Source organism: Ptychodera flava, chromosome 20, assembly GCF_041260155.1.
Source record: "Ptychodera flava strain L36383 chromosome 20, AS_Pfla_20210202, whole genome shotgun sequence".
Lineage (NCBI taxonomy): Eukaryota > Metazoa > Hemichordata > Enteropneusta > Ptychoderidae > Ptychodera > Ptychodera flava.
The window spans coordinates 4131962-4144817 of record NC_091947.1 but is presented as its reverse complement, the minus strand read 5'-3'; the positions used below and the strand labels follow the sequence as shown (position 1 = coordinate 4144817).

At 35.8% G+C, this 12856-nt stretch overlaps 1 protein-coding gene across 2 annotated transcripts in view; it reads left to right on the top strand.

The window, feature by feature from the left end:
* LOC139119797 (adipose-secreted signaling protein-like) overlaps positions 1 to 4109 on the top strand; it is a 70613-nt gene extending 66504 nt beyond the window's left edge. For both annotated transcript variants that reach the window (XM_070683698.1, XM_070683699.1), the window contains exon 4: positions 798 to 4109. In XM_070683698.1, coding sequence (XP_070539799.1) covers positions 798 to 901 — 104 coding nt within the window. In that variant the 3' untranslated portion in view covers positions 902 to 4109. The remainder of the gene's footprint in view (positions 1 to 797) is intronic.
* Positions 4110 to 12856: the final 8747 nt, after the last annotated feature.

The following is a 12856-nucleotide window of genomic DNA, read 5'->3' as shown; positions in this document are numbered from 1 at the left end:
GTTACAACAAGTCAGTGCAACGTTTGTGGCAAGTTTAAGAACAACTTTACAAACCAGTTACACAAGCGTGATAATATTTAGATCAATGTCACTGTCCATTCTCATCTGAATTCAGTGTTATGTCCAAATTATCCATCCAATAGTACATGTGACCTCACTTTACCAACTCTGAATGTTGCGACACTTGACATGTAGAGTACAGAGTGAGCCAAATCTGTTTTAGTATAGCAAAAAAGCCAGGACTATTGTTCCTTATAATGTATATTTAGTGAAAAGTTGTTAGTTTTTTGTTCTGAATTCTTGACCCATTTTCTGTGTCTGCAGCAGGTGTCTACGTAGTTTTTAACAACTTTTTGTTCGCCTTGAAATGTGAATAAATGCTTGTGTTGTTGTTGGATACTGTGTGTGTTTGTTGTCAACATGATCCAACTTATAAAAATGTACAGTCTCAGGTGCTGAATTTTCGACGTTCCATCTCTCAGATGTCAATTTTCTGCACTTTGGGCTTAATGTGACAAGAATACCCAAATAAGACAACAGAGACAAACAAGTTGATAGAATATAATAGCAATAATCACGTGTACACTTTATTTTGGTACACTTTGCTCCATATAGCACTTGCTATTGGATCATGCTATATGTCATGAATTGTACCAAAATACAAATGAAACACTTGTACTGGTGTCAGTTGTCTTCAAAGTCACTAGAAATAGACATGATTGCTTCAAATTGTCCAGGGACATCTGTTATTTAAATCTTATGACATTAACTGAAATAGGTGAACTTTATTTCTGCAGGTAGACACAAAGGGACGCCATTACTGAAAGAAGGGATTCATTGCATTGGTATGGAAGCACCTGAAGATGAATCTGAAGCTAGTGATTGGGCAGGGTTTGACTAGGGGCAGCTTCAGCAGTGCATTAACATGTACATACATCACTTAGCCTGTCCACCCTAATTCCCTGTAGTCTGGCCCACAATCATCATTAATAACAATGGGGTTTTAGCCAGACCATGGTGTTGAAAGGGTTAAACATGTTAGTTTTGGAAGCATCCAGTGTACAAAGACATCACCGAAGATGAATTATGGGCTTGTAAAGGGATAGCAGTTCAACCTACTGTAGGAAGGCTTGTAGAGTAATAGGGTTTGGGTAGAAAACTTGCAAATATGAATATGCAGAGGTTGAATGTCTGACAGTAGAAGGCATAAACAGCAAAACATGTTTTATGTAATCGTAGAGTTAAAAGAAATTGTGAAGTTCGATATCATCTGTTCTCAATCAGGACTTGTCCGTTGTGGTTTGACACTTTCATAATGACAATTTTTAATCTGTTGCATTTTTTATGAAGTTTATAAATTCATCAACCTCTAAATGTACATAAAATTTGACAGAATATTTTGCATCAGTGATGAGTGCTGAATGAATTTTTGTCACAGTATTGTTCTGGGATACAAATGTGATGTGACTTGCCTGTGAATAAGCTATGCAGCAACTGTTATAAGATATTAATGCACAAATTGCTTTCTTTTTAATATTTTGTCAAAATATAATATGTACAATAAGTGATTACATTCCACTTGCATAACAGTTGAAATCATGTTTGTAGATGTCCTTAGTTCATTTCTGTGAAACCTACAGTATTTCTGTCATTACTACTTCCATTTAAGGTGTGATGTACAGAGAATATTGCCTAATCATTTGTAACATGATTGTTCATTGGCTGCAGTGGATATTCACTGATCATTTTGTACACGATTGCTCATTGGTCACTCGGGACATCAGTTGCAGAGGTTGACAGCTGTTGATTGATTGACTGATAAACAAATTAAACTAGCTGATCCATGGATATCTATCAGAAATTAAACATGTCAATGTTTAATGTTGGGTATCATGGATAGCCTTCTTCCTGATCAAAAAAGTTGGGAAATGAAATGGAAAGTCAGTGTCACATTTGTCCTATGTTATCTCTTGGCAAAGGAAAATCAAATCCCAAAATGTCATGGTGCCATTAGTTAGTGTTTATTTTTGTGGAAAGAGTGATGATCAGTGGATGCATACAGTGTTTTTTACAAACCACATGAAACATAATAGTCATTAGGGGTTGGGATTGAATATGCAGCTAAAAAAACCGTGAGGGAAAACTCACTTTTTGCATTCAAAGTGATTTATCCAGTGATCATTACATGTGCCATCTCTACAGAGATGTTCTTTTCTGCCTTTAACACGATTGGAACTAATTTGGGATAATTGGATGGTGAACTGATATCTTTAAAATCTGCAAATGTAAGTGCATCTGCTTTTCTTTTTAGTTTACATACTTGTTTTTATGAATAATTTGTAATATCGCAACATTCAGCTATAGGGCACCTACCATTTTTGAGAAATATGAAAAATATGAAGATCCAATTATCCCAAATTAGTTCCAATCATGTTCTTGGAAAAACGCAGTGACTTCTAGTGTTGTAAGGTAATCAAAGTTTCCAATACAAACAGAAATACCATGGACAACAACAAACAATAACTGATACTGATGCTTGACAGATTGGGAAGATGATTGCTGTAATATGTCAGATGATTGAGGCACACTGAATTTTACAAAAATGATATCCGGTGAACATTTTGGATCAAATCCTCTGATGCACTTAGAAAAGTCATTGTCAATCATGGCTTGGCAGGATTCATATTTTTAAGCTAAGGTATATACATATAGTAGAAATCTTCAAAGCTTGTGCCATAGACTTACAATGTTGATACAACTCATTGATTGTAGTGAGAGAGAGAGAGAGAGAGAGAGAGAGAGAGAGAGAGGTGTTATCATTCAAAGTCACACTTGCCAAAAATCACCAAAAACTCAAAAACTTTAACTCAAACACATATCATACAGTAATTGCATGATCGTTTGCTTTCAGAATTCTTCAACCCGAATTTGTCGCCAATTTGAAACCTTTGACCTTTCCTACTCACTGAATTTATAGTTTTCTTATATTTCCATGCACATTATCAGGCATTGTCATTCCGTGGCAGAGACGTACAGGATTTTCTTTCCATGATTCAGCATTTGTAAATTTCATGATCACATTGCCGACTTCAAAAGTGTGCTTTGAAATTATTTCTTTTGTACAGCCAATGTTTTTTGTATGATAAGTGTAACATAATACATCGTGAAATAAACCACCATCTGCAAATATAAAAAAATGTGTTCCATATCCCTTGGTCATAAGAAATAGATTTTTGTTGTGCCCCAAAGACATTCATCACATTGCTAGCTGCTGTATATTTTTACATTGTACCCTAAGGAATATATTCATAGATATCTAGTGTCAGCAAAGATATTTTGTATATCTAGTGTCAGCAAAGATATTTTGCGGTATGATTCATTTTTTTGCCGAGTTCAGGTGTATGTTATTCTAACAACAGCCAACTACGGTGGTGTAAGCTCAGGTCTCAATTGTTGTTTTGCTTGTGTTGCACTGTGACCACCACATGGCACACTTTAAGTTATTGAATTGCAATTTAAGATAATGGTGTAGTAGCCTTAACTTGTGGTCAAACAAAATATATAAAAAATTAAATGTATGATAAGTAAAGCTGAGAAATCCAAAATTACTGTTCGTTAATGTAAGTTAGGAGATGGTAGAAATGTGTAGTGATGAATTTCAGGATAATACTTTGTAGTGAAAAACAAAATTCATATGTGAATGACATTTATCAAAAGTGCCTCACACTAGTCTTTCTGAGTGAAGATTTTTGTTCTGTTCTGAAATGAAATTTGATATCTCTGTATTGATGTTATATCACATAAATACTATGGGTGATTTTTACGGTCGTCGTACCCACCTATTAAAACGATCGATGTTGTTATTCCAGTGAAATTTCTATCAAATTGTTCAGTAACTTCGTGGTGTGAACTTTTATCGTAAGATTTTGTCATTGTTTTAAGTTACATGTAGTCTCTATCATGTATTGGGTTTTGTCAACGCTATGGCCAGTGTCTCTCTCTGTAACATACACTTTACAAATTTACCGGTAATGTAAACAACAGTCACCCGCCATGATTTCTTGAAGTAACTTTTCAAAGGAAATAAATATTCCTCTTCGAATATACAATCACTTTGACTGCTGGTTTATTCTGTCTTCCAAGAAAGATTAATCTTTTATGAGTTCACATTTGGTACAAGTAAATATACCAAAGAGAGCATACTGTATGTGGTAAGTCAGTGGCGTCTCTATGTCTGTATGAAAGTATATGTATGTCTGTCCACTTCAAAAACACCAAAACTGCAGCACCTACCATCTTAGTGTTTGGTGTTCAAGTGCACCCAGGGTCGGAGATGTGAATTTGTTCAAAAGAACGATTGGATTAAAGTCTACCTATGAGTGTATTGATTTATCATGTATCTTTCACACCTTTATCACAAGTTAAGGTATTATGTGCCTCGAAAGTGAAACATTTGAGGTGCATAAACTTTCCTTAAGGAAAGTTATGCACTTCAAAAGTTTCACTTTCGAGGTGCATAAACTTTCCTTTAAGGAATCTCTCAACCATTCTCGGGGGTCACCATGCAAATTTTGGTACTAGAGAAACTAATAACCCAAGATTTACCAAGATTTACCGATATTTAAAATTCAAAATGGCCGCCATCCCTCTGTTAACTCTATGGAGAAAAAAATAAAATTTTAGATTTGAGAAAAACTCAACGGGTGAAGTTTTCTTACACCAAGAGCTTTAAAATGAACTACCACAAGTTGTGTATCAGAGAATAAGATTAAATTGTAAAAGTTTGAGAGTCCGAATATCTGTGTCTGAGGTGCATTCTACCTTATACATGGATTAAAATTGCTGCAAACTCAGGTACTACTCACCCCTCAGTGTTTCTTCAACAGTGAAATTACCTCCACTAAGGTTACACTGCCATTGGAAAATATAGGAAGTTAAAATCTGTTTTCTCAAGAGTTTTTCACATCTTAATATCAAGTTTAATCCTAGGTGCAGGTCAGAGAACTCAAGCTAAGGGAGCTGTCATTATTTACGACCTGGGGAGTCGGCGAAATGTTATGGGGTCACTCGAAAATTGAAAAACTTCAAGGGGTGTTGCTGAAAATGTGGAGAGAAAGAAGGGGATTACTCAATTTTTGGTGCAAAATAAATTGAAGCACCTCAAATTGCACCATTGCACACAACAATTTCTCAAATTTTTCAATACGAGAGGGGGACACCCCCCTCTCGTGCCCTCCCCACTTGGGGTGGTCTAATAGTTTTACTAGTAAAAAAAAAACAAGTCGAAAACACCTCTCAGACTACACCGTTGCTCACATCATTTTCTCAAAACTTTCCATGCAAGATAGGGGACACCTGCTTCTCACGAGTTCCCTCCCATGTACTTTCAAATTCCACCCAGTCAGATATCCTAGTGAAAACCCCGTCATGATACCCATCCAAATTAAACAATATTATATGGTAGGATACTGAGTTATAGTGTAAGCTTTTATATCTGTAGTTTGTTTTCACCTTGGATTTCATTTTGTTGGTTTCACCTTTTTCAACCGTCATGAGATAACCGATAATAATCTAGCAAGGTACATCAGGATTTGAGAAGTCTTTACCATTGCTGTATTTTGTAACTTTGACAAATGCATTTATTGGTATTTAACTCTTCTAAGTGGGGGCTCAGTCAAAATTTCTGAGTTAGAGAGGGGGGTTACTCAAATTCATCATGGTTAGCAAGTGGGGGTTTCTTGAAATTTCAGAGTTTCCGATGAAATTCCTCCGACTCCTCTCCGGGCTGTAAATAATGACGGCTCCCTAAGGTCCTACTTTCCCTAAACAGGATTGGAACTAATTGGGGATAATTGGATTTTCATAGGTGCTAGATCGTTGAATGTTGCAACAATACATATTACCGTACTCATAAAAACAAGTGTGCAATGTAAAAAGAAAAGCAGATGAGATTATATTATTTTGTTTATTATTATTTTCAGCATTACTTCACCATCCAATTATCTCAAATTAGTTTCAATCGTGTTCCTATTGACTATCTTTGTGTTTAACCAAAGCGCTTGGCATGACAGTGAGGCCAAAAAAAATTGTGCTCCGATAACATGGTTTTCAAAAATAGGGTAAGTAGGTCGGAAGATTTTTTTCCAAAATATTTTTATTTTTAAGGGACTGGACGTAAATTAGCAGGGGGGAGGGCCGGGGGATTTCGTAAGAGAGTGACCAAAAATTTATGACCCTCCCCCAAAGCAAGGCTGAAAAATTTATGACCCTCCCCCAAAGCAAGGCTGAAAAATTTGTGACCCTCCCCCAGTGTCAAAACAATAGAATATTACAAATTGATCGAATTTTCAAAGATAAAAAATTGAGGTGGGGATGTAAAACACAGGGCAATATAGATGGATACCAGCAAGGGATGTCTGCAAATTTTTTATTTGCTTCTGCTTTTGACAAGAACAAGTCTAGACATGGATGTCAGCCTTACCTAAGAATACTTTCAATGACATGGTGTCAGTCCCATTTGACCATAGAGCACACTTACACCATACTCCATTAAGAATGATTGTGATAAGTAATGCTCTTCATCTCAAATGTTTTCTTATATATTAATGCACATGCATGTGCCTGCCATTTTTTCTAAGGAATTATAATTTAATATTTATCAAAATATCAGTGAAATTCATAATTTTGGAATGTATCACATTGACAATTGAGGGAATACTGGAAACACAATGTGACACTGATCTCCATAACAATGATATATGGTCATGTACAATGTATTGAGCAGTTCAATCTCTACATGGGGAGGAAATATGGGAAAGTACAATGTATGTTTAAAATGTGTTCCTGGTACAGATATAGAACTACATGTGTGCATGACCCCATTATTCACTGGATTTTATAATATTCCTGATAGACCTGTGTAGTCAGAGAACTGAAAATACCTGTACATGTGCTCATTGCACTCATATCAAATCCAGTTTTACAAAATGTACTATTGTGTTCCAGTAGACAATGAGAAGTTTTGGTCATGTTGCCCTGTTTGTGGGAAAGGTCAACAGAAAGGCTTAATTAGCCTATTCAAGCAATAATTTAAGCAAACAATTCAAAGTAAGGTCATAGATGGAATGCTATTATATAGTGTGAAGTTATGGTGTTTTAACATTGACAAGACTTCGTCAATTTTTGTGCCTCGTTTCTTTGCATTTTAAACATATCACAGAGAGCAGCCTAGATAAGAGAGGATAGACTGATCCTGATTTGACACAGCAGTGGCAAACACTATTTCATGACCAATCAAGTCTCCATATTCTGAAATGACATTGGGATATCACCATATTTAATCAAGTTCAATCTGAATACGTGATCAACATGGCTAATCCACTCTATAAATTACCCACATTAAATTTCAACAAATGTCATATATCCTGCCTTCACAACACAAATGAACACTATCCATTCCAAAGATAGTACCCACGTGGTAAAGCCAATACAAACTTGAAAAATGCCACAAGTAGCCATACCAATCAGATAACTGTACCTAAATATTTAAGTATACTAAAATCACTTTTCTGGAATCAAAATTATTAATTATCACACCAAAGCTTACTCTTAATTTCAAACAATGGTATCTCTAAAATCTAAAATTCATGTACCTATAAAGTGACTGATGCAGGGTGGAGCTTGGCTTTAAACTTTAAAGGGAAGTGGCTTATGAAAGAGAGGGAACTTTTGTTGATCAACAAAAAGTGGAATGAGAAATAATATTGTCAAATAGTTAGGTTCAAGATTGACTACATCAGTGGAACAATGTAAGATATTGTGGTAATATCCAGCAGTGTTTTTGTTAAGGGCGGTACCTAGGTAAATGTTACCAGGGTTCCCCGGTCATTTTACCAGGGTTAGCCTTGGTATATCAGTGCAGTCATACTAGCGGACAACAGAAATTTCTGAGGGTTCCCAATGTTCCCCAATCTTAGCAAAAACACAGTTGTCCAATGTTTATTAACGAAACACACAACATGTACACTGGGCAGCCAGAGTACCACGGGTTAGCTGAGGAACAATAGATTGGATTTGCTACAAACTTTAATGGCGATAAGAATAGCAACAAGATAGACAATCCTATTTAAGATAATGGTGGGGAAGAGATACACAGAGAGTTGGGAATGAGCACTTAATAGAAAGTAAGAGGCAGTGTGCGAGTGATGTCATGTGAGCTAGCATAATTGTCTATACAAACAATTTTGCTTTCTACCTTTAGTGCACCGACAACAAGCCCCAAAATTTGTGACCTCCCCCTTAGAGGAGCTCAAAAATTTGTGACCCTCCCCCAAACAGAGGCTCAAAATTTGTGACCCTCCCCAAAATCCCCCCGCAACATTTCCAGAAAAATGTATCATACACATAAAAGGAAAAAAAAACATAAAAGACATCCTTGTTCAAGCAAACATCAAATGCCAAGTAACGAGCGCGTGATTTTACAGATTTTTTCTTTCTTTTTTTTACTTCCGTGTGTACATAGGCCTAAAACGTTTAGGGTTGGCAAGTAAAAAATAAGGGTAGGTCAGGTAATCGGAACAGCACAATTTTTTTGTTCTGTCTGATCAAATCTCCAGGGAAGTTCCACAGACATTCAAAAGTTTAGAAAGGCAAAAAAGCCCAACCAAATAAAGCAAAAACCAAAGAATTGTTGACATAAGGTTAATCAGGTTCATGAACCTTACAAATTCACTCGAGAAAAGAATTTTGTGCATGCCATGGTTTGCTGTTTCTCGTCCCGATTAATTTTGGGCCGACACGATAAGAGCTAATTTGGGATGATTGGATTTTCATATTATTTGAAGTTCTCAAAAGTGCTAGATAGTTGAATGTTGCAATAATGAAAATTACTCATAAAAACAAGTGTGCAATGTAAAAAGAAAAGCAGATGAGATTACATTTTGTAGATTAAATCGGCATTACTTCACCATCCAATTATCCCAAATTAGTTCCAATCGTGTTTGGGGTAAAATGCTAAGCTGATGCACCACTGTTTCGTGGCTGAATGTCTTCTCAAACAAATATCCACCTACGAGTGGAGGATTTTATTGCAAATGTTGACGTACTAGGTGGCTGTTTATTCAGAAAAGGTCAATGGTATGCTTGAATATAAGCTAAATCTGCAAAGCACATACATTCAAGAAAAACAAACAGAAAGAACTAGCCACTTTAGGAAATTCTTGCACTCGGACGTTACACGCCCGGTACTTGTCCACACTCCACACATACACAGGAGAATGTAATAAAAGTACGTTTTCAGAATTTTACAACTAGTCCAGGAATTTGTTTACACATGGGAGACATGGTAAACTTCAAAGGGAATCTACGTTGGTACAAATCATGATGCATTATGGGAAATCCCTAGTACTGTGCACCACAGGGTATCACGTGCAATATTTGTCTAAAAGTTATGAATATGATCAATAAATGTCATGTATTCAAAAGTATTCAAGTAAACTTTTTTCATTATACAAGCCTTACCTGTGTCTAGTGTATGCTGATCACCAACATGGGAGCTTATCACCATGACCAAATAACTCGTTAGCCGTTCATAAGGTAGTAGACGGAGCAGCTAACGAGTTATTTGGTAAGGGCGATAAGCCCCACGTTGGTAATCGGCAGAACAAATTAATGAAGGGGATTAGGGAGGGCAATTAACAGATATGGACTGTTTTCTTTGAAATACTATACAGAGATAGCTAGGGTAAAGTAATAGGCACACACTAGACACAGGTAAGGCTTGTATAATGAAAAAAGTTTACTTGAATACAGGAAATTTATTGATCATATTCAAAACGTTTAGACGAACATTGCTTGCGATACCGTGTGCTTGCACCAAGCAGCTATGTCACCCTTTGCAGACTTTTAATGTTTTATGTGATTACTAGTTGAAGAGGTACATCGACGATGACAGAGTCTCCATTTTGTCTTTTTTTGTTTGCGGATGAAAAATGACTTCACACAGAAAATGCTGAAATATACAGATACACAATTTATTCAAGTCAAATTATTCAAAATACATTTATTATCTACACTGCCATATAACTACCTGCAAACAGGATAGGCAATATGCAACCCCCTTCATAAAAATATGTACTTTACTAAAATATCATTTTATCCAGTATAACAGGTGATTTACACCTGTAAACAATAATTAAATGTATTTTTACCAAACAGAATGTCGTCTGGAAAAATTGAGATATTTGTTTAACAGACTTTGAATCTAGCCTATTAATTGCTACACGTATTTTGGAAAAACCACACTGGTGACACCATGCATTATTATTGCAATGGAAGATGTCAATGTAGTATTGGGATAATAGGTTTTTTAAAAATCTGGGAGCTGTATCTATCCGTGTAGCTTTCCACCACCATACTTATGAAAATGCCAATACAATGGTTTTTATTTGGGTAAGACAAGGTATTACTGTCATACTGGACACTGGAGTTGGGCACAATGGTTTCACTGTACAGTGCTGTTCTTTTGGAAGACTTGCTTAACATGAGTTCAAATACCCTCTTTTACAAGCTCTGGTCAGATAAAAATTAATAACACATATTACATCATCAATCAACCATTTGTGTCTCTCAGCCTTTCATCGGTGAATGGAACACCTCTACTAGTTTTTCAATACTTATGCAATAATGAGAAATTCTGTCTGGTTTTTGTGGTCCTAATTTTCATTTTGTCCTCTTTAAAGGGGTAAAATCAGCCATTTTTCATGAATTTTGTTTGATGTGAGATACTACCGGTACTTCCATTGTTTGACATGTTGAAAGATACTGAATGAATGGGTGACCATGCTTATATTCGACCACAGTTTTAGACATGATAAATGAAACCATCGAGAAAATGAATAAATGGTCATGATCATTAATTCATTTACGCGATGATTTCATTTATCGGGTCTAAAACGGGGTCGAATATATGCATGGTCAACCATTCATTCAATATCTTTCAACATGTCAAATAATGTGAGTAGAATCTCATATCAAACAAAATTCATGAAAAATGGCCGACTTTGTCCCTTTGAGCACAGCTAAACTTGTTAGTCCTGTGAACTGTACTATCAGCTATCCTACACTTTCAAAATATCAGCTGGTCCACTTGACAACCTCAATGGCCAATTGACACAGTTGGGTAAAATAACTGATGACCCCTGTGCTTTGACCACTGGCCCTGGGCACTTTGCTGACATTATGGATGTGCTGACAGCTGTTGAATTTGTTGTTTTTCCTGAATTTACTAAAATTCACGGATCTTCTAATTGTAGATAACTGACCTGACAGCTGTTGAAGAACAGAAAGTAGTTATTAAGGATCCTGGATGATAATTCAGTTACTGTACAACAAAAATTAGACATAATCTTAAAAGTATACAGGCAGAATGAACCTCAGGGAAACGTTTGAGTGTTAGACTAACACTCAAACGTTTTACAATACTCTTTGATCTACAACTTGTGTGACACCTTTGAAGCTCATGGAGTTAATAAAGTTGTTTGTGGTTTATTTTTTGTGAAAATCATATAATTCGATTTTTACTCATATAGTTTACAAAAGGATAGCAGCCATTGTTTCTCTAGTACTCAATTTTGCATGCTGATCCCTGATTTTTATTCTTGATTTTATAATGGAACATGTAAAGTTTCCCCTACAGGAGCTCTGAGCAAACATTTTTTAAGTTTTCAATCTCAAGGTAACTATTGTAGGTGTTATCATAGACCCTTGAGAAAATTCTCCTGGTGCTACAGTTTACTGCTTATAAAAAGTAAAAATAACTCAAAAATGTGGGAAGAATTGTTTATGTACTTCCCATGGCAGATCAATATATCAGTCTTGGATAATATTAATAAGGAGATGCATGGTAAAATTCCCCTTTTTTGTTCAACATAACTTACAATTCTGTAACTGTGATTAAACACATGATCACATTAAACAGGAGAAATTCCAAAAAACAAAGCTCTGGAAGAGACAATGAATTTCTATGGCTTCGCGCTAATAAAATTGTTGTAAGATTGACAGTATTAACTGGCATCTTTTTGCTTGCATCCATAACAGCATCAACTTTACTGTATTAAAGGCTGGAGTCATCCCATCTGCAGCTACATAACTTTCTTATCGATAAACACTTCTTTTCAGAAACAACGACAAATATCAAGCACAAATATGAAGCGAATTCAGCATTTGATGCATGTTAATAGTTCATCAGTATTGTAACTTTCAAATCACTACAAGGCTTCGCCCAATGAACTGTGGTTGCTTCTCTTCATTTATGTGGAGCTGCTCCAGCCACAGTCACAAGGTTCAGTACTGCAGCCACTTTAAAATTTGGGATATGCACAAGGAATTTTGGGATATGTTGTGATTAGCAATAGAGCTGTAGTATGGGTCTCATATATGCAGCCACAGACGGGATAACCCCCTCCCTTTAATGCCAGAAGAATTTAATTTAAAACAGTTTCAACATATATTTACAAAATGAAAATTTGAAAAGTGTTGAAACAACGATATGGATAACATTGCATGTAAATTAAATAAATGAACTTAACAACTTTTCATTCATGTCTGTGACGTTTTACAGTGGATTTTAGTTAAACTTCACAACTCACTATGTGAGACAAGAATGTTGTACGTAAAATACAAACCATAAATTCAAGTATCACTTCACAGATTGTAGTCATCAACTCCTACATAATTACAATTGCTGTAAATCAACATGTGGTCAGTGTGTCTTGAAAGGAAAGCTTGTCTGCTTGATTGCATCAATTTGGTATTGCTGATTTTTCTCAAGAGCAGCCGGCTGGGGAAAGATTTTGTG